Source organism: Oryza brachyantha, chromosome 11 (genome assembly GCF_000231095.2).
Source record: "Oryza brachyantha chromosome 11, ObraRS2, whole genome shotgun sequence".
Classification (NCBI taxonomy): Eukaryota; Viridiplantae; Streptophyta; class Magnoliopsida; order Poales; family Poaceae; genus Oryza; species Oryza brachyantha.
This window is the reverse complement of record NC_023173.2, coordinates 99236-118186: the sequence shown is the minus strand read 5'-3', so window position 1 is coordinate 118186 and position 18951 is coordinate 99236. Positions and strand designations below refer to the sequence as shown.

Genomic DNA, 18951 nt, shown 5'->3' with positions numbered 1-18951 from the left:
TCGCTGCTATGAAGCCTGTGGTATCCAGGCCTTCGTGCAGATTGAGGTCATTCCCAGTGCTTCTGAAAGACTCCACTGCCACTGATTCTCCATGAGTCACGTACCGGAGGAGGCGATTGTATTAAGACGTCCAAAGGCAACACGGTTCACACATGCACTGAGTGATTCATCAACAGAAATCACTGCAATCAGAGTCAGTTCGACAAAATTCAACTTCTCTTTGTTCCTGCAAAGAAAAATACTTTGCTTTCTTTCCAAAAGTTACATAATTTTGTACCTTGTTTTATTTCTGCCCATTAGATGAATTGGAACCGACCTATGATATCATCATTTGGTCATTTTCTAACAATATGCTGAGCGTTTTAGTTAGAAGACAGTGGCTCACATACTACATACTATCAGAAGAAAGCAGATACAGGACAAGTAGACTGTTGGAACAATTTGAGCGTTAGCAAGCCAATTGTCAGTGTGAAGAACGATGGCTACAGCTGGAGTAAGTACGGGCAAAAGCAAGTGAACGGGAGCGAGTTCCCACGGAGCTACTACCCAACATGAGGAAGGCGGAGACCTCATCCTCCGAAAAAGAAAACCAGTTAAAAGGATGCGATCAAGCTATTGGTTATGATGCTGTTGTTGCAGAATTCAATGTGCAAGAAAAGGTATGCTTATGCTCTAGTTTTGGTTCACAGGTTACTATTGTTACTTCGTCGTGCCAAAAACGTGCGGGTGGTGGCCTAGAATGGCAAGTAGCAGACCATTATGATACTACCTCCGTCCCTAAATGTTTGACGCTATTAACTTTTTTATGCATGTTTGGCTATTCTTCTTATTCAAAAAATTTACATAATTATTAATTATTTTTATATTATTTAATTTATTATTAAATATACTTTTATGTATATATATAGCTTTACATATTTTACAAATTTTTTGAATAAGATGAATAGTCAAATATGTATAAAAAAATGAACGGCGTCAAACATTTAAGGATAGGATAGGGAGTATTGCGTTAGAATCCCACGGCCTCCTTGGATGATTGTTGTAAAATTGTACTGTACCTATAGGCTGGTACCCGACTATCCTTTCACGGGCTTTCCATTTTGGAGGGTGGCTTGAATTCTTCATGTAAAGATTATTCTGTCACAGTATAATCGATTTAGATTTGAATTTGGTAGTCAGGTGTGTTCAGGAAAAGCTGTTGTTGATTGGCACATAAGAAAAAGATTGGACCGACCAATTTCATTAAGATTGGGAAAACGATTATAGGTTACATATGTTTGACAGAAAGCTGTCGACGGAGGTTTTAAATCACCGGGGAATTAACATCACCTTTCTGAACGGCACTGTCGTGAATATATGCACTTTGGTTTAGGACTTTTCTGGATAGTCTATTCAGAACAAGAAATCAGCAACTTGAGGATATGAGGTAACTGCAAACTAGAAGGGACTGCCTTGTTAACTTCTTGATTTGAGAAGAAAAGAAGGGGAAATAAGATTTGTGTATATATCTCCACTTAAAATTCTATATACTAAAAAGAACTCATGCATAATACTCACAATTGTGTGAATATAACGCTTTTTCTGGAGACTATGGACCCATAGAAATGACGTGATTTTTAACAATTTGAAACCATCTTCAGCAATGCTACTAAGACAGTGTGTTCAAGATGTAACGATATGGGCAGAACGCTTTAGAATAGAAGATCGCTTTGTAACCTCCCACTGAAAGGATGTATTTTACGAGCTGTAGCAAATACGGAAAATGTACCTTCTCTTTAATCCGTTCTAATTTAAATGCAGGTGGGGAATCTCTCCCCCTGGTGAAAATTCAAAAAAAAAAAGCTCTGCTATATATAGGTCCTTGTTAAGTGGTGCTAAGATGTTAAAGTGTATTGATGTGCATTACAGCGTTAGCAGAGATGAAAAACGGGCGAGTACGTGGATGATAAGAGGGAAGGCATAATATCGAGAGACCAGTAGCATTTTCTGGTATAATCCTGGAATAATGTCAGTGGACCGAGTTGTTTGTATACTCCCAACTGGTGCCACTCTACCAGCTAGACATAAATTGCCAAATGAAGTACTCTGCAAAAGTTCAAATGTAATCAAATCCAGTACCTTGGCTTAACATTGTTTACGTGGAAATTGGTTTACCAAATGAATGTTGCTGGGAACTGGAGTTGACAGATATGTGAATCCTCTCACACCCGCCGAATTATTATGTCTTGTGCGATCAGCAGGAAGAAACAATAGATCATATCCTACTAGGCTTAGGCTTTGGTGGATTGTGCTATCGGACATGGGACAGGCGAGCCAAGATTTCATCACCATTGTCGTCCTACTGGCATGGAGATAGGTGGCACTCACCGCTCACTCCGGCCTGAAAAAGGGAGGGTTTGCTTCAGGTCGCAACGATCACCGGGAGATATATGCTACTATTACCAGCCTCTGTTTTAGTTGGTCTAGTCCTTGTATTTTTCTCCTCCTATAAATAGTCTGCTGGTTGTTGTCAAAGTACTCTCCCCTTCCTTAATATAAAAAGATATGCAGTTGCATATTCTCAAAAAAAAAAAGGTGAATGCCTCTCAAGAATGAATTACAACTTACAAGAGGCGCAGGAAACTGGATGTGCTTGGTTGGATTTGGAGGAAACTGCCGCTTGAGGACACGTTTGTATGCCACTTAGGAACAGGCATTACCAACAATTTGTTAGAAACTACACGCAACTAATTATGCACAAAAGAACATAATTGTCCAGCACAAAATCAAACTCATTTCTGGTGCATAAATAAATTAGCTAAGAGTACAGAAGGCATGATCAACACTAAGCATTCCTCTGCGCAAGCGCACAATCCCATCACAGCAACCAACACGATACATATGCCCCAAAGGAGCGGTCCAAGCAGGGCAATGGCGAGTTGGACCCATCCCAACTTGAGATTTTACTCGGCACCGTCACCCGGATGCCTGTAAAGAGAAATGCTACGATCATAAACGATTGGCCAGGCAAAGGGGAAGGTGCAAAGAAAGCAAGGCAAGAGTTCTAACCTCCAAGAAGTTGTAAGATTGCGAGCTTTCCGGTCTAGCTGGACGTTTTCTAGGGCACTTGATGCACGCAATACTTCTTCTGAGATATCATCAGCGTCATATCTCCAGTTGTATTCATCCTTCCTGGCATTTGAGGCTGAAGATCCCCCTCTTCGGTCTGAATGTGCAAAACGCTCTCTTTAGAAAAACACTCTAGCGTAAAATAAACAAATTGAGAGAATTTTATATATAATGTACCTGATGCTTGTGATGATGGCATTGGCCTGCAAGTTGCATGGAAAATATTACATGTGTTTTGGGGAAACTCTCGAACGCGTGTTTTGAGGAAACAACAAACATCTGCAAGATGAATAGCTGAATAGTAGTAAGCTGTTACCTTCCCATAGGAGGCAAGCCTGTAACTGAAGAGGATGATGATGGCCTCCTCATGTTGTTCCGTTGTTCAGCATTTAATGTATGATCTGACTCAGAGTTGATAATTCTCCTACCAGCCATCCTTGTTTGAGACAAATTCTGCTCAATATCGATTTAATTAAGTAAAAGCAAATAAAGATTAAAACTAGATCTATAAGAAGAGGGACTTGGGGTAATTAAAGGTTCTACATACATCCCCACTCTAGATTTTTCATGGCTAAATATATGTAGCAATGTGTGTGCTATTTGTAGATTTTCTATACAAAAGTATTAGATATCTCATATGATTATGCACATAAGATTTAGATTCAAGGATAATTATTTATTGATTTTTATATTTTTTATTTTATACATGGTATGATTAGAAGTGTGCACAGTTAATTCATGGGCTATAGAACAGTGAAGGAAAATGTGGATAATAATAATAAAATAGTTGTAATTATGGACCAAAATTCATAAACAGACAGATTTAATATACATTTATTCCAATACTGTCTGTCTGAGTTAGCAAGAAAATAACCTCATATTTGAGATATCCTTCAAGAACATCTAGAAGCATGGGGCCACTTTCAGCACTCCTGCTTCCTTCAGCTCCACTTTTGTTAGAAAAATCCTTTAATTCATTCTTCCAGAAGTCCTTTGGCTGATTAACGAATACAACAGCAAACAACGGATAGCAGCATTATCAGATGTTTAATTTTGGACTTACACATCCAAGAGTCATGAGATATGGCAAAGTGTTACCAGATTACATTCAGGTAAATAAACTTTCATCGTGTGACTTAGTTGGGCCCACTCCAAGTATTCGCTTACAAGTGCTGTTAACAACCTACCTGAGAGCAAAGAAAATCTTCTATGTAAACCAGTCAAAAACAAAGAAGAAATTATGTAGAACAGATGCTTCTTAGAAACATAAGCGCACAAGCATAGGAGACTAATCATCATGAGGGTAAAAATGAGTTCTTTCATAAGCATAGGAGAAAGAGAATAAAGATGAAATTTGGTGGAATGGTGGCATCATGGTAAATTGCGAGTTCACGCAATGGTATGAAAGCAAAACCCAATAAAGGAAACAAGGGAATTATATATACCATATAAATTATTTTTGAAGCAGCATGGCAAACAATCTGAACTTCTGAGTAAAAGTAAAAGATAATACAATTTACAACACAAACCTGAAGGTGAAGCATGGAGCTGCTTAGCTCGGTCATTGCAGCTACCAAGCAAAGCAGGATTCCCACCATCATCATTCTCCACTACCCGATCCTCCTCTTCTATGGCCTCGAACACACTCGCTCTTAGCTCAGCCTATTCAAGCAAGAGGATAATACAAGATGAGGAAACATGCCTTGAGCCAATAAGAGCGTTTTCCCATGTAATGGTTCTTGAAACTAGAGAAATCACACTGGCTTTGATTGAGCATAACCTGGCTTCAACAGGATGAGGACAAGTACAGGCTATTCATTTCTTTCATCAATAATTGTATTGTCTAAACTTGGGGGCATAGATTTAACAAAATTAAATAGAAGATTTTGGCACACGAGGCACTTCCTGCCAGCATGGCATGTGTGTAGGTCAACATTTCACGCTCTAATCTAATTGAGAATGTAAGCAAAAGTAGGGCAAGGTATACAGGGTGAGATCCCTTTCTGATTAGCAATCTGAGCCTGAACAAGAAACCTAAATAGAACACTAGGGCGGGCGGCCTGCCTGCGTTTGTGAAGAAGAGAATTTTTCTACTGTAGGGATCAAATCGAAGGTGAGGAAGGCAATAAACAGATTTTAACGGCGAGGGTGAAGCATCCGTAGATCCGGCAAAGGAGGTAGATCTGCAGTGGGAAGGGAATGAGGGGAGGGGGGATTAGCGAACCCTGATCTTGGCGAGGACGCCCTTCTTCTCGAGGGTGCGGGTGACGAGCGTCTTCAGCTCCATCATCTCCCGAGCGTAGTCGTCCATCACCAGCGTCAGCGTAGTGGGGAGGAGGCGGATGCGAGAATGGGGGTGGAGATGCAGATTGCACCAGACAATATAGACGACAAAACCCCTCTTTCTCTTCTCACTTCTCCCTATGCTCTCTAATGTTTCAATTGCAACTTTCTAATACTCCCATCTGGTTTTCACGCAGCTACCCTAAAGGTTCGTTTGGTTGGTTAGATATCTTTCGATGGATATGACCGTCTATTTTTTTTCATACGTTTGGTTCGTGAACAAATATGGATATGGCGGCATACAAAAAGAAATATTCCGTAAAAATATTGGATGAGTGTATTTGGCCAAATGAGCTCATCCACCATCACGAACAGTGATCATTAGCAATTGTTTGGTGATAATTAGTATATTTTGTCACTAATTAGTAATTAACAATTTTAAATTAGTGTTAATTAGGGATTATAGATTTATTTTATTGTTAATTTGTACTAATTATGATAAGATCTATAAAAATTAATTTATATTATTGTGTATTAGTAATTTAATATATCCATCGTATTCTTACTCGTCTATCAACCAAATAAAAAATTGAATCATCCTATCCATTTGACCAAACATAAAACTAGATCATCATATCTTTAAAAATATAAATCGCCGTATCTTATCTCACCTTGACCACCAACCAAAGGCACCTTAAAAGTTTTTCCTCTTGAAAATCTTCAAAGGACTCACCCTACATTGACCTAATTCGAGGGGGAAAAGAATATTACCCCATATTGACTTATATAGTTGAATTTTGCCTACTGTGCGTATTGGTGGTGTTGGAGATAGTTGAGATTGTATGATTATCTTTTAATTTTAAGATAGTCATTTGATGACATAATGTATAAATAACTTGACCAACTAAGTTAAAACCTTACATTACATTAGACGGGGATCTTTTAAAAAAAATTTTCTTTACAAAACAAATCATATAGGAGCTTAGAAAACGGGTCTGTAAAGATTAAAATAAGGCCCAAAAGTATAAACAAACACGTCCATACTAGACTGTATTAAGTTCAAGAAAACTAGCATGTGGTTAGAATACGATATCAAAAGATCAAAGAGAAAAAAACACTACATAAGTGAAGAACCAGCTTGTAAGGCCCTCTTTTAGTTTGGAGGATCATTAAGGATAAGCTGAAAAAAAATATGTTTTTCCCTCTCTTCTGCTCTATATCAGGACTGCATTATTTTATACGGATTATCCTTAATTTTTACGCATATACTTTTCAAAACGCTAAACCATATATTTTATACAAAACATTTTTTCATACAAGTTCAATGTCTCATCTTTCTAAGATTTTTTTACTTTCTAGAAGTTAATTTTATTGTTTAAATTACTACATAACTATAAAAAATTAGATAGTCTTTCGTCTATAAAAGAACAAAACCCTTTGATGCATTCCTTATCATATATAAAACTTCTCGTCTTCTTCCCAGGTAGAAGAAGATCAATCAATACCCATAACCCATTTTATTAGAGCACCGGCTATCTCTACTACTACAAAAGTCCATCTTCCTCTCCTCTTAGGCACAAACGTATAATCCCGAAACCACAAGTAAATGATTCATTGATTTTTTGTTTTAGATCTAATTGAGACCTATTTTAAATTATATGGATCATTTGCAATATATAGCAGTAGACATAAGAATATGTTTTTCCCTTCTCAACATTTGTTCTCAAATAAAAAAGAAAGCTCTGGAGTGAAGGGTCATTGGACTAAATAGCACTTGGCACGTACAGGGATCCGCTGCATTGTCCGCAAAACATCGTGCTGCTTCATAAGAAAAACACTGAAAGTGGTCGCCAATCCGGCAGCCACACACACATGCACTATTTACCTCCTTTTTCTACTCCTATTTTATGTGATCTAGTCTGCATCCTTTTCAATATACAGAATACAAGTTCTCTCTCTCATCCATTGTCCTGGCCTTATCTTAGAACATAAGAACCTGCTTTGGTTGGCTCCCATGTTTGCCGAGTGCGTTATCAAGAGCCACACGGAAGTCGCTGAAGGGCGTCAACTCCATCCTGCAAGCGAACCGATTCACAAACATTCATTTCTTTCATACTGTCTCAATATCCAACAACAATTCAACAAGAGAGCAGCATTTCATACTCGTATTTGAGCTCGCCTTTGCGCACTAGGTCCAACAAGAGAGCAACATTTCATACTCATTTTGGGAATGTACCTGAAATAAACAGAAATACCACACGCACAACTGTCCAGGGTTCAGTTGCGCACAGAAAAGGTATAAAAGCACAGGCTCATCGAAGAAAAACTTACTTAACAGCAGAAATATGGCACGTCGGCCTAGCTTTTCAAACAGACCAACTAGGCAGCAAGCAGAAGACCCCAAGATCAAACAGCTCCACAGGCGAGCCTGAGCGAAGAAAGCGACCCTAACACGAGCAACCTTGACGAAGACCTGCTCTTCTAAACCATATTTTATGCAAAGGGTGAGTACAAACGTACCCAGCAAACTACGATCCAAGAATACAAGTATTCTACATGTAAGTAGTACAAGGACATAAGGTTCATCAAGATGGGTTGATAATAAGCCTATTATAAATAGTTTTTTCCTATTTTGATAAAACAGTTTATTTGCAAACATTTATAAATCAATAGTTTAAAACGTAGCAATATTAATCACCATCATTCTCATCTTATTCCAATCTAATTTTAATTATAAAATCTACTCATACCATAAGAAATAGGAATCACCCAATGACACATCTCCATTAACCGGGAGCACGGTGTATTCGAATACAATATGACTCTACAGCGTCTGCCCAGCGAATACAATACGACTCTACAGCGTCTGCCCAGCGTTACGCACATGATACCACGACTGGATCAGAGTCAAGATAACATAACCATTCATTAGTCCCACTTACTACTAGTACCGTGCATTGGGATATTCTTCGTCCTAGCAGTCAGGCACTTGCTTGGCCACAGGCAAGGCATAGTAGATCGCTGCTTTCACAAGTGCCACTGTTGTGAGATCATGTCAACTTGGCCCGCGGTCTCTTACACATGTCCACTCCTATATGCTCCTAGAGCTTCTAACAGTCGTTCGTATAATGGGACCACGTACTAGGTTAAGTTCGATTACTCGGCCCTGTGGATGGGCGCAAACTATATCATTTTCCATGGCATAAGAGGGTTTATCCTTATAGCCAGAAAAGCAAATAAATTAACATAGCACATGCATATAATAAACACAGTAATACATGTCATAATATCCAGAACACCAACCTTCACCCGGAGTTACCTTCCATATCACTCAAGGCGAGTGGTTTATATCAAAACGTAGCCCGATAGCGTCATCATGTGACGACGAGCAAAACAAATGTATGTGTATAGAGGTTTGGTGGTATTATCCACTATGATATTATTCTGATGAAGTGTACAACCTATACCTAGGTTATCAGGGACGGTATAGTTTATGGTATCGGCAATAACAGTAAATTAGGTATAGGGCAATAACTAATGCAACATGATTATTTGAAAGTAATAATACGCCAAAATAACTTTGCAAGTAAATAATGTATACAATAACTAAGTGGTTTTCTACTTAGGTTCTCAAGATGATCAAATGATGGTTTCGTGACTTGTCTTGCAATATGTAGTTTTCTGGGAGCTTCAACGTAGTCGTCTGGGTCCACGTCAGCTCCTGCAACAGTTTGATAGACTTTTCTTGCATACGATCTAGCGCACGCACACAAGAACAAGCAATAAGCAAAATCATAAAACTAAAAGCTATAAATAAACGATAAAATAACAACAAAAAGTTGGAGCTAAAGAAAGATAATAATTGAATAGATGATTGGAGGGATTTAGAAGGCTTTTAAACAGATATAGGATTAAGATTATGATTGTATTGCTAGATGTTTATGATTTAGAAGTAGAGTGGTGTTGGGTAGATATGAGAAGTAAGGGAGTTCACATATCTATGATATAATTTTATGTGGCTTCGCATAATGCGAGATTCACTTATGTACCATATAAATGGAGATCAAGTACGATCGGAGACAAAGGTTGATTCAAATAAAAGGAAATACAAATATACAATGGCTGGTTGAAGGTTAGGGCTTGTTAAGTCTGGATAGGAGTAAGAGTTTATATGGGAGAGGCTATGTGGTAGTGTCTCGCAAGAGAAGACGAAGAGACTGATAAGGTTATTTTGTGATAAACAACCTAAACTTGGATTCAGGAGGATTTCAATAGCTGGGTTAAGGTATGTGTCATGATGCCATGGTCATATGACAACTTAAAGCGGTGGTTCTAAATGATATTATAACAAATTGGAGTATAGATGGATTTGAATAGGCTCGGATTGTTTCGAAGAATAAAATTAGAGTTAAAGGTCCGGATATATATGGTTTAGGGCTGAATTAAGGTGGCGCACTTAAATGGAGGTGATCTAGAGTTCAAGTAATGAATGGTGAATGTGAAGACCGGTAATAGAAGGGTCAAGAGATTATAATATGATTTTTATGTGTCAAACAAAGAATAGTGTTGGAATTTGGCTCAAGATACTATTATGAAATTGGTTTGCACAAAAGATTCAAGTGGATCCATTGGTAAACGGTCCTAGATGACCGGGTTATTGAGTAGTGGTGGTGGTTAGAACCGTAAACGCATATAAGATATGGTTATGTGTGTCCAGAGAGTGTATGTAGATCATGCATAGTTGGTTTGAATGAAAGGAATGGCTAGACAATGATAGTAAGCTATTGAGCTATTGAATTAAATCAATGGATCAAATTGTATATGGTTTAGTGGATAAAGATAAAAGGATATATAAATCAAATGAGGTCAGATCGAAAGAAATGATATGAAATCGACGCTTCAAATAATTTCGATACATTTAGATGAACTCCGGATTTTTGACTGCATAATTATCCAGTATAGCAGAGTGACTAACCAAATAATAATAATAATACATTGAGTCAAAGGTTAAGTTGATTTTCAATGGTTTCGCCGGTATTAGTGAATAGTAAACTCTAAGATCAAAATTAGGGCTATGACTTTAGAGTTTCGGATGGTGACGAAACTATCGCCGTTGAATTTAGAATGACTCTAGGAGTCGGAAAATGGTTTCGGATTTTAAAATCCGAGATTTGAAAGTCAAAGAATTATTTAAATCGGAGAAAAGAATAGTTTTTGAATTTATTTTGAATAGAAGAAAAAAAATTGGAATGGACTCCAATTATTTTATTTTCTCCTTCTCCTTTTATTATTATTTTTTGTATTTTTCCTTTTTCTTTTCTTTTCTTCTCTTTTCTTTTTCTTTTTTTTCTTTTTTTTTCCTTTTCTCTTTCCTCCTCCTTTCTTCTTCTCCGTTCGTTCTTTTTCTTTCTTGTTTCCTTCACAGGGAGGTGGCTGGCCATGGAGGGCGCTGGCAGCAAGGGAGAGGCTAGATCCAGCCAAGGGGGCGCCGGATCCGCGACCTAGGGGTCCGGACGACCCCGTCCCATGGGGCAGCGGCGGCCGGCAGCCCTGGCGACCACGGCCGGCGCAGGCGGCGGAGGCACTCCGGCGAGGTCCAACAGGGGCGCGGCGGTCAGGGAGTACCAGTGGAGGGCGGCGGAGGTACATGAACCGGCAGCCGGGCACGGGAGGGCGCAGACCGAGGGGGCGCCGTGTAGCCCGACGGCGGTGAACAGAGCAGCGGCGGCGGCATTAGCGCCGGCGTGATTCCGGCGACAAATTCAATGGGAAAAGGGAGGGGAAAGGTGGGGAAGGGACTGTAGGTTCCATTTTTACCGTTTGGTTTGGATGAAGAGCAGTGGAGGTGACAAATTTTGCAGACGAACGCCGGCGACCAAAACTTGAGCTCCAGCAAAATTGAGTCTGGTTGCAACGACTCCGGCCGTGGGAGGCAGTGTGGCTTCCGGAAGACGAAGGGGCAGATCACGGCAATCTCCTTTGCCGTTGGTGGTGGCCGGCGAGATGAACCGGAGAGAGAGATGGATAGAGGATGGATGGCGGTGGTGAGTAGAATGAGAGCAGCGAGCCGTGCTTGGCTTGGTTTGCTTATGCTTTGTTCGTGCGATGCAGTGGCTGGATGATATGGATGACGAAGACGTCGGTTGCTACTCCGACAGAAGCAAATCTCTGCTTTGCTGGCAGCAGAGGCGGTGGAAGGGCAGCCGGCTTGACATCGATTTGCTCCTGAACACGGCGGCGAGATAACGACGCGTGGTGCTGGCGTGGGCGACGGAGCAGCTGCGTGGCCGCGACTTTGGCAAGGCGGCGACGGCGTACACAGAGAAACAAAGAAATGGTAGATAGGATGGGTGAATGAATGGACTGGATGAATTTTCGGTGGGGTTAATAAAAAGAATATTTTAGAAATCTCAAAGTTATTTTGTGAATGGACTCGAGGTTTTAGTATTTGCGATGGTTTAGAAAATTTGAGATATTTGAGATACCTTTCAATAGAACATGAATATGGTAATTTTGGAATTTAAATAGGAGTAGTATGAATGAAATTTGATATGGAAACTTGGATGAAATACAGACGAGACAAAAATAAATAAATAAATAGATGAGACTAGAATTTCTGGATATCGATATAACCTTAAATGGAAATATTTATAAACACCAGAATTTTGTGGCAAGTACTTAATAATAGGTAATTGTAAAGAGAATTGGATCGACACTCGACTCTTAGATCAATGGTGGGGATCGGGTAATAGCTAATCATGAATGTATTTGAATTGATGACAGTGAGATGGAGGCTGCACTGGATGGATAGATTTCGCCCGAAATAAATTAGGCAATGTTTTAGAAATTTGGGAGGAATTTAGATGGCGATCGGAATGACGGTTCTCGCAAGATTGATGAAATTTTGAACTGGATAAACTTGGGACTTTAGGTTGATATGAGTTTGGAATATTCAAGATATTTGGATAGAATATGAATATAGAAGATTTAGATTTAGGCTATTTGTATGGTTCAAGATTTTGGTGGCGATGGCTTGACATCGAATATTTACAGGAGAAATTGAATTTGATGTTTGATATTTGAGTAGATGGTAACGGATGAAAAGACGAAAGAAAAATAATAGGAGAGTTTAGAAGCTCCAACTCGACAAAACAAAGAACAAAAATTTAAAACATTTTTGCAAAAATTTTACCCTAAAATTTCTGGTACGTTACCCTCGTAATAGTAGCAAAAAGGAAACGATTGGTGCTTCAAACTTAATGCATGAATTTTTCTTTTGTAGCTACTCCGTCCATTTCATATTACAAGTCACTTTGGGCTTTTACATAATTAAATCTTTTTAAGTGCAACCAAGTTTATAGAAAAATATAGCAATATTTTAACACAAAACAAATATATTACTTTAAATGTCTCTAACAGTGATGGCAGTGAATCTGTCACCCCACTACTTTATACATGTTTTTTTGTAAATTAGCTCATGGTATTTGCTGATATTATGCAATAGTCCGTATTTGGTTCAAACAAGTGATATTAGTATAGTTGATAAAACAATCCTATAACATTTTGTAATATATTTTTATAGCAAAGCATAGGTATTGCTAGTACTATAAAAATATACTTAATGGTGGGATTAATGAAAATAATTTGGTTGTTGTAGATGTTAGTAAATTTTTCTATAAATTTACTCAAACTTAAAGAGGTTTGACTTATGACAAACCTAAAGTCACTTATGGAACGGAGGAAGTAAATAATAGTTCAACACATTTTGACATACCAAGATAGTGTATTTCACACGTGATACGATTGATGCAGAAATAAATTCTCTTCTTAACTCATCAATTTGACTGAGCCATATGACTTGTTCTTATGTGACACACAATCCCCTGAGTCGGGTGTACTAGCCTTAAAAATGAAAGATGAAGTAGATACAGGTTTCTTGGACATTCCACCATAAGTCACCATTGTGCCACCTTGTCTAAAGAGAGTTTATAATCATATATGGAAGATAAAGACGGTTCTAATTGGAATTGGGTCATGTTTAAATTGATAGTGTTACCTTAAAATTTTCAGTATGATAGAAGCATCATTTCCTCCAACACAGTTTAATCCTAATGTAGGTTTTGGCAAAGCACCCTGATACCACAGTAAACAAAATAGAGCAGTGTAAGGAAACAGTTGAAATCATCCTGTTTCTTACAGTTACATTTTTTGATAGTTATCAAAGTATAGGAGAACTTGTGACTGAGTTCATTTAGGAGCCTAAGCATTCCCAATTAAATTAATACGGTGACAGATTTGAAGAAATACATTTTGACCACACTATTTCATATATTTAATATGGATAGTATGGCCACTAAAAGGAAGTAGGAGTAGATGGTTTGAGGATGATTAAAGAACTAGAGATGCAGGCCTGTAGAGAGAATTACAAACAAGGTCTTGACATTCTTAATATCTAGCTGGCTTTCTGTGAATACTTGATCTGCTCCAAGCTATTTAAGTTTGTCCTTGGCTTCTCCTCAGCCAGGTCTAGAGCAAATTTGGGAGATGAGATGAGTCATCATAAAGAAAGTAAATTGAAATGAGATGTGATGTGATGTAGAAGAGAGGACCTGTCCCTTATGATGTTGATGGTGTGAAGGCTATGGAGTTTGGTGAGCTGAATGACGCACTGACCGACAATGCTGGTGGCACCGTTCTGGACAAGAGAGTCACCTAGGTGCAAAAGAGAGACACATGCATCAGCATCAAGGTCCCTAACATAACATAGAAATTGGACAAGGGAAGAGCAGCAACACCAAGGGTGAGGCTTACAAAATCATGGAGCATCTTGAGTGCAGTGAGTTGATTGATGGTGACGGTGGTGGGGTAGTGGGGAGGCACATAGGCGCGGACCCTGTGCCAGGCGTTGGCCGACTTCACGATATAGGTCTGCCAGGTGCTGAATGAAGGCGGGATGGGATACCATCCCCAACCACAAACCTAGTTGCCGAGAGGAATATATCCTACAAGTCTGCAGAGGCAGATTGTTCAATTGGAATCAAAGTCCATGGTCTGCCGAGCTGCTCCTGTCTCAAGGCTAACCATCTCATTCTCGAAGTTTTTCCGAAGTAGTTCAAGTACTTAATGACAAGACCCTCAGCATGGATTGGCATACAGATCGATCTCCAATTTACTAGACAGTGTCCTCCATTGACGTCTTCCTGGCCCTTCCATAAGAAACCCCTGCACTTCCTTTCCAACGCTTTGATTGACCATTGCGGGAGCTGCAAAACCAAGAGGTAGTGTGCTGGCAAAGATTGGAGCCCCGACTTTATTAGGTTCATCCTGTCCCTAGCTGACAAAAGTTTGGATTTCTATCCGGCCATGATTTGCCAGTATGCGCAAAGATAGTGGGAGGCCGAGATATGTAATTGGGAAAGGCTCAATCGTACATCCTAGTGTATTTTGCAGTAGCTGGACCTAATCCTCTAAACACCTTATTGTTGTGAACGCTTTTGCCCTTATTCACTTTTAAACCTGTGTTCTGGCCGAAGGTATCCAAATATAACACTTTTTCTATCCTTAAGTAGGTATCATGAGGTACAGGTACCATCCAATAACCATGCAAATCTGTCCGTTAAATTGAGGGGGGTTGATAGGGATAGAAAAAAGAGATAGGTCTCCTTCCAGCGTTATTGGGGTGTTCACACTGCTTCCATACATCTCTTCTCCTTCCAGCCAGCGTTGTCCATGTTCTGCCCGGCCGACGGCGACGGCGGGGCGACGCGCAGCACATCCTCGTCCATGCTCTCTCCACCCTCACAGCTCCCTTCCTTGCTCTGCTCGTCCATGCTCTCTATGTCCTCACCACTCCCTTCCCTGCTCTCCTTATCCTAGCGTTCTGAAGATTCTGCTACAACAGCAAGCAACCAGTGAGTCACGGAGCTGCAACAGCAAGCAAGCATCGTCAGGAGTGGCCATATCTGAGCTTTGGTACCTCAGGTTATTCCTATTTCACTGCATCTCACTTTATTGTCATGTTGCCCCCATCTTTTCCTCGCGCATCTATGGCGGCGACGGCTACAGTTGCAGCAATGGCCGTGAGGTGGAGTAACAACGCGCATGCGATGGCCGGCGCTACTCTCCCTCTTCGAATTTATCCAGCAGACATAAGGAAAGGGAGGCAGCGTTGCTGCGTCATGCCCGTGGAGGTGCTGGCCTGGCTAGAACTCACAACGCACAAGTCATTCCCACATTCACCTGTTTTTTGGAAAAAAAAATGTCTCTGTTTGTCTATTGTTTTTATTGGCTGATACTATGACATTTGGAACTGCATATTGTTTCTGATAAGAAGTTCTGATGGACTGCTTATGGTTATGAATATGCAATTTTATCCTAAACTAATTATTTAATTCAATGCAATGTGATGGTTCTGAATATGCAATTACAGCAGACCTAAAGTAATATATGAATGCAATATGATGTTCAGTTAATTTATATCCAATTAAGTAGGGCACTGGCTGATTTGGCACTGCATATTGGACAGGATTTGATGGACGCTTGCAATGGATGAAAGCAGAGCAAGTCTTGAGGATCAAGAAGAATATGATATGATGATCAATCTGAGATCTAAAAGTGAGAAGCAAGGTTATGATTATTACAATAAGTACGCGAAAGGAAAAGGTTTTAGCATACGGAAGGATTATATTAGACGACATTGTTTGAGCAAAGAAGTGTTCCATAGGCGGTACACATGCTCTAGGCAAGGTTATAGAAAAGACATGTATATGGATCCAAATAAAAGAAGTAGACAGCCACGAGCATTCACTAGGTGTGGTTGTGATGCTCAACTTGAGATCAAACTAGACAAGGAGAGGGGTGACTGGTATGTACTAGAGTTTGTGTCTAAGCATAGCCACCCAATGTGTAAACCTGATGAAGTTGCTTTCCTTCGCTCACTCCGAAGATTGACCGAAGCACAAAAGGCTAATGTCATGGGATTGAAAGATGTAGGTTTGCAGCAGCATCAAGTGATGGATGTAATGGAGAGAGACCATGGTGGTTATGAAGCAACAGGTTTTACATCAAGGGATCTGTACAATTTTTTTGTTAGGCAAAGGAAGAAACGGATTCAAGAAGGAGATGCGGAACATGTTATCAAGTACATGCATGCACGGCAAAAAGATGATATGGATTTTTTTTTTTGAGTATGAGAAAGATAATGGTGGTTGTCTGAAAAGGCTTTTTTGGACTGATGCACAATCAAGAATTGATTATGATGCGTTTGGTGAAGTTGTAGTTTTTGATAGCACATACCGTGTTAACAAATATAACCTTCCTTTCATTCCTTTTGTTGGTGTTAACCACCATGGATCTACAATCATATTTGCATGTGCTATTGTTTCAGATGAGAAGGTTATGACATATGAATGGATACTAAGGCAATTTCTCAATTGCATGTGCCAAAAACATCCCAAGTCATTGATCACATATGGAGACAATTTAATGCGAAGAGCAATCCAAAGTATAATGCCCAATTCAGATCATCGGTTGTGCACATGGCACATTGAGCAAAATATGGCACGGCATCTCAGTCCAGATATGTTATCAGATTTTAGAGCACTAGTTCATGCACCAATGGATGAACTAGAATTTGATGTGAAGTAGGGGGAGTTTAAGGCCAATCATAAGGTTTCAGACGACCACAAGTGGCTAATGAGGATGTATAATCTTAGAAAGAAATGGGCTGCTGCCTTCTTAAATGGTAGAGTTTTTCTAGGTATGAAAAGCAATCAACGAAGTGAGAGCTTGAACTCAAAACTTCATCGGTTTTTGGATCGTAAGATGAGTCTAGTAGTGTTGGTTGAACACTATGAGCATTGCTTGTCACGTATGCGTCACCAGGAGGCTGAATTAGATGCGAAGGCTTCACAATCCTTACCTTTCACGGATAATGATGCTAGCCCCATTGAGAAAGACGCAGCATGTGTATTCACACCAAGAGCTTTCAAGAAGGTGAAGATGGAGATTTATAAAGTGATGGACTGGGAATTCATTGATATTATAGACGAGGACATTTGTGTGAGGTATGTTCTTTCTTTGAAGCAAACTGAAAAAATTATTATCGTCAAGTGCTTGTATGAGGAAGCATCCTTAGTTAGTGTTGTCTGCCCATGTCGGAAAATGGAGTGTGAATCTATACCATGTGAGCATATCTTCTCAGTTATCCATTTCTTAAATCTAGAAAGGATTCCAGAGTGTTGCATAGTTCCTAGGTGGACATTGAGAGCGAAGTATGCATTTCCTTCAGATAGGTATGGGGAAGTATATACTTGGTCCGAGCAGATGGAACGATATAGACAGCTGCATACATTTGGTAGCGAAGCATTTTTCAAATGCTCGATGTCTGAAGAAAGAACATTGAAGGTGATGAAATTCCTGCAGAGTTTGATCCATGAGGATGAAACTAGTGCTTCAATTGATATGGAAAGTCAGTATGGTCATGTCATTGGGCAAAGTTCACGATCTAACATTGGTTATACTGATCATGTACATGATCCTATAGAAGTAATTCCTAAAGGTGCCCCTACTAGAAGAATGAGAGGATTCTTAGAAAAAAGAGAAAGGAAATGTGGATATTGTCGTGTTCGTAGTCATACTATCCGAACGTGTTCTATTTATCTAAGGTTAGTACATAATTCTCTCAATTCGTAAGTGTAATTTTCAGTTAAAATTTGGAATCAGATGTGAATTTTGAGGATTCATTTTCAGGAAGGTGGCTCAAGATGTGTGATTTGGCCATAGGATTGAAGAATCTGGCAGAGATGTGTTGTTGGAAGCACTGTTCGTTGACAGTGTGCCTGTATGGTTTCTTATTTTCAGCTGGCTGTAAACTAAAGTGTTGGTTTCATTCATTGCGAAGACCCTTTATATATTGCTTGTTGTATGCATATTTTATCACTCTATGATGGTGATTTGTAAACACCGATTTAACCAATATTACAGACCGGCTATTGTGTTTTATGATCATTTCCTTCATTAATTTCTTTATTTTTATTTTAAAAATGTATTCCTAATCAAATTTTATTTTTTGCTCCCCTCCTCTCTCTGATTTTTTACGTCCTTAACTAGTTATATCGAAATTATTTTATTTTATTTTTATTTTAACTAATTAAATCTTAATTGTGTGGCGCATCGTGTTGGCACAATATAATAATGCAAACACTATTCTCTAAAAATGTTGATGCTTTTCTGTTTTTGGTCATAGCAAATTCCCCATGTATTCCTTAGCAAGTCCTCAATCTTGGGGCTCCTGAATTCTGATTACAAGAACAATGTGTTTATTACGTTGCTTCAAAGCAATAGGAATTCAAGACTGCCGGGCAGGATTGTTTGTATGAAGTGACATAAAATAGGCCCACTTTCATGTCAAGTGGGAGGGAGGGATGTTTGTGTTTTTATAGCAGTCTTAATCGACTAAGGCTAATGCTCTTTCTTTCTAAAGATAGTTTCCTTTCTTTCTAGTACAGCAATCTGAATTTTATCTTTGAAGCAAATGAGCCGTGCAAGCTAGTTGCTGGT

At 39.3% G+C, this 18951-nt stretch overlaps 2 protein-coding genes and 1 long non-coding RNA gene across 6 annotated transcripts; 1 reads left to right on the top strand and 2 right to left on the bottom strand.

Annotated features, from left to right (window-relative positions):
* Positions 1–2515: 2515 nt before the first annotated feature.
* Positions 2516–5546, bottom strand: LOC102714872 (protein TONNEAU 1a-like). Its single transcript, XM_040528725.1, has 8 exons — positions 5333–5546; positions 4638–4770; positions 4207–4295; positions 3983–4105; positions 3425–3561; positions 3286–3311; positions 3049–3205; positions 2516–2967 (listed from the first exon to the last, which is right to left on the bottom strand). Exons 1-8 carry the CDS (start codon positions 5417–5419, stop codon positions 2943–2945), a joined length of 777 nt encoding a protein of 258 aa, XP_040384659.1. The 5' UTR covers positions 5420–5546; the 3' UTR covers positions 2516–2942.
* A 1473-nt stretch (positions 5547–7019) lies between these two features.
* Positions 7020–11296, bottom strand: LOC102714597. Of its 3 annotated transcripts, none has more exons than XR_005812730.1 (4): positions 11209–11296; positions 7723–9147; positions 7555–7657; positions 7020–7466 (listed from the first exon to the last, which is right to left on the bottom strand). It is a non-coding gene; the product is annotated as an uncharacterized LOC102714597 (long non-coding RNA). The 3 variants fall into 3 exon arrangements; XR_001551613.2 differs by having other exon boundaries at positions 7555–7627; XR_423950.3 differs by having other exon boundaries at positions 7030–7466; positions 7555–7627; positions 7723–7872; positions 11209–11285.
* Positions 11297–15300: 4004 nt separating this feature from the next.
* LOC102718133 (protein FAR-RED ELONGATED HYPOCOTYL 3-like) lies at positions 15301–18375 on the top strand. Of its 2 annotated transcripts, none has more exons than XM_015843154.2 (3): positions 15301–15372; positions 15917–18056; positions 18146–18375. In XM_015843154.2, the coding sequence occupies exons 2-3, from the start codon at positions 17086–17088 to the stop codon at positions 18336–18338; spliced, it is 1164 nt and encodes a 387-aa protein (XP_015698640.2). In that variant the 5' UTR covers positions 15301–15372; positions 15917–17085; the 3' UTR covers positions 18339–18375. The 2 variants fall into 2 exon arrangements, with proteins under 2 accessions (XP_015698640.2, XP_015698641.2); XM_015843155.2 differs by having other exon boundaries at positions 18142–18255.
* Positions 18376–18951: the final 576 nt, after the last annotated feature.

Coding starts and splice junctions, on each gene's coding strand:
- LOC102714872 (XM_040528725.1), bottom strand. CDS start 5,419: ATGGACGACTACGCTCGGGAGATGATGGAGCTGAAGACGCTCGTCACC. Junction 4,296..4,637: donor GCTCCATGCTTCACCTTCAG/GTTTGTGTTGTA, acceptor CTTTGCTCTCAG/GTAGGTTGTTAACAGCACTT. Junction 3,312..3,424: donor GGCTTGCCTCCTATGGGAAG/GTAACAGCTTAC, acceptor TGCAACTTGCAG/GCCAATGCCATCATCACAAG.
- LOC102718133 (XM_015843154.2), top strand. CDS start 17,086: ATGAGGATGTATAATCTTAGAAAGAAATGGGCTGCTGCCTTCTTAAAT. Junction 18,057..18,145: donor ACGTGTTCTATTTATCTAAG/GTTAGTACATAA, acceptor ATTTTCAGGAAG/GTGGCTCAAGATGTGTGATT.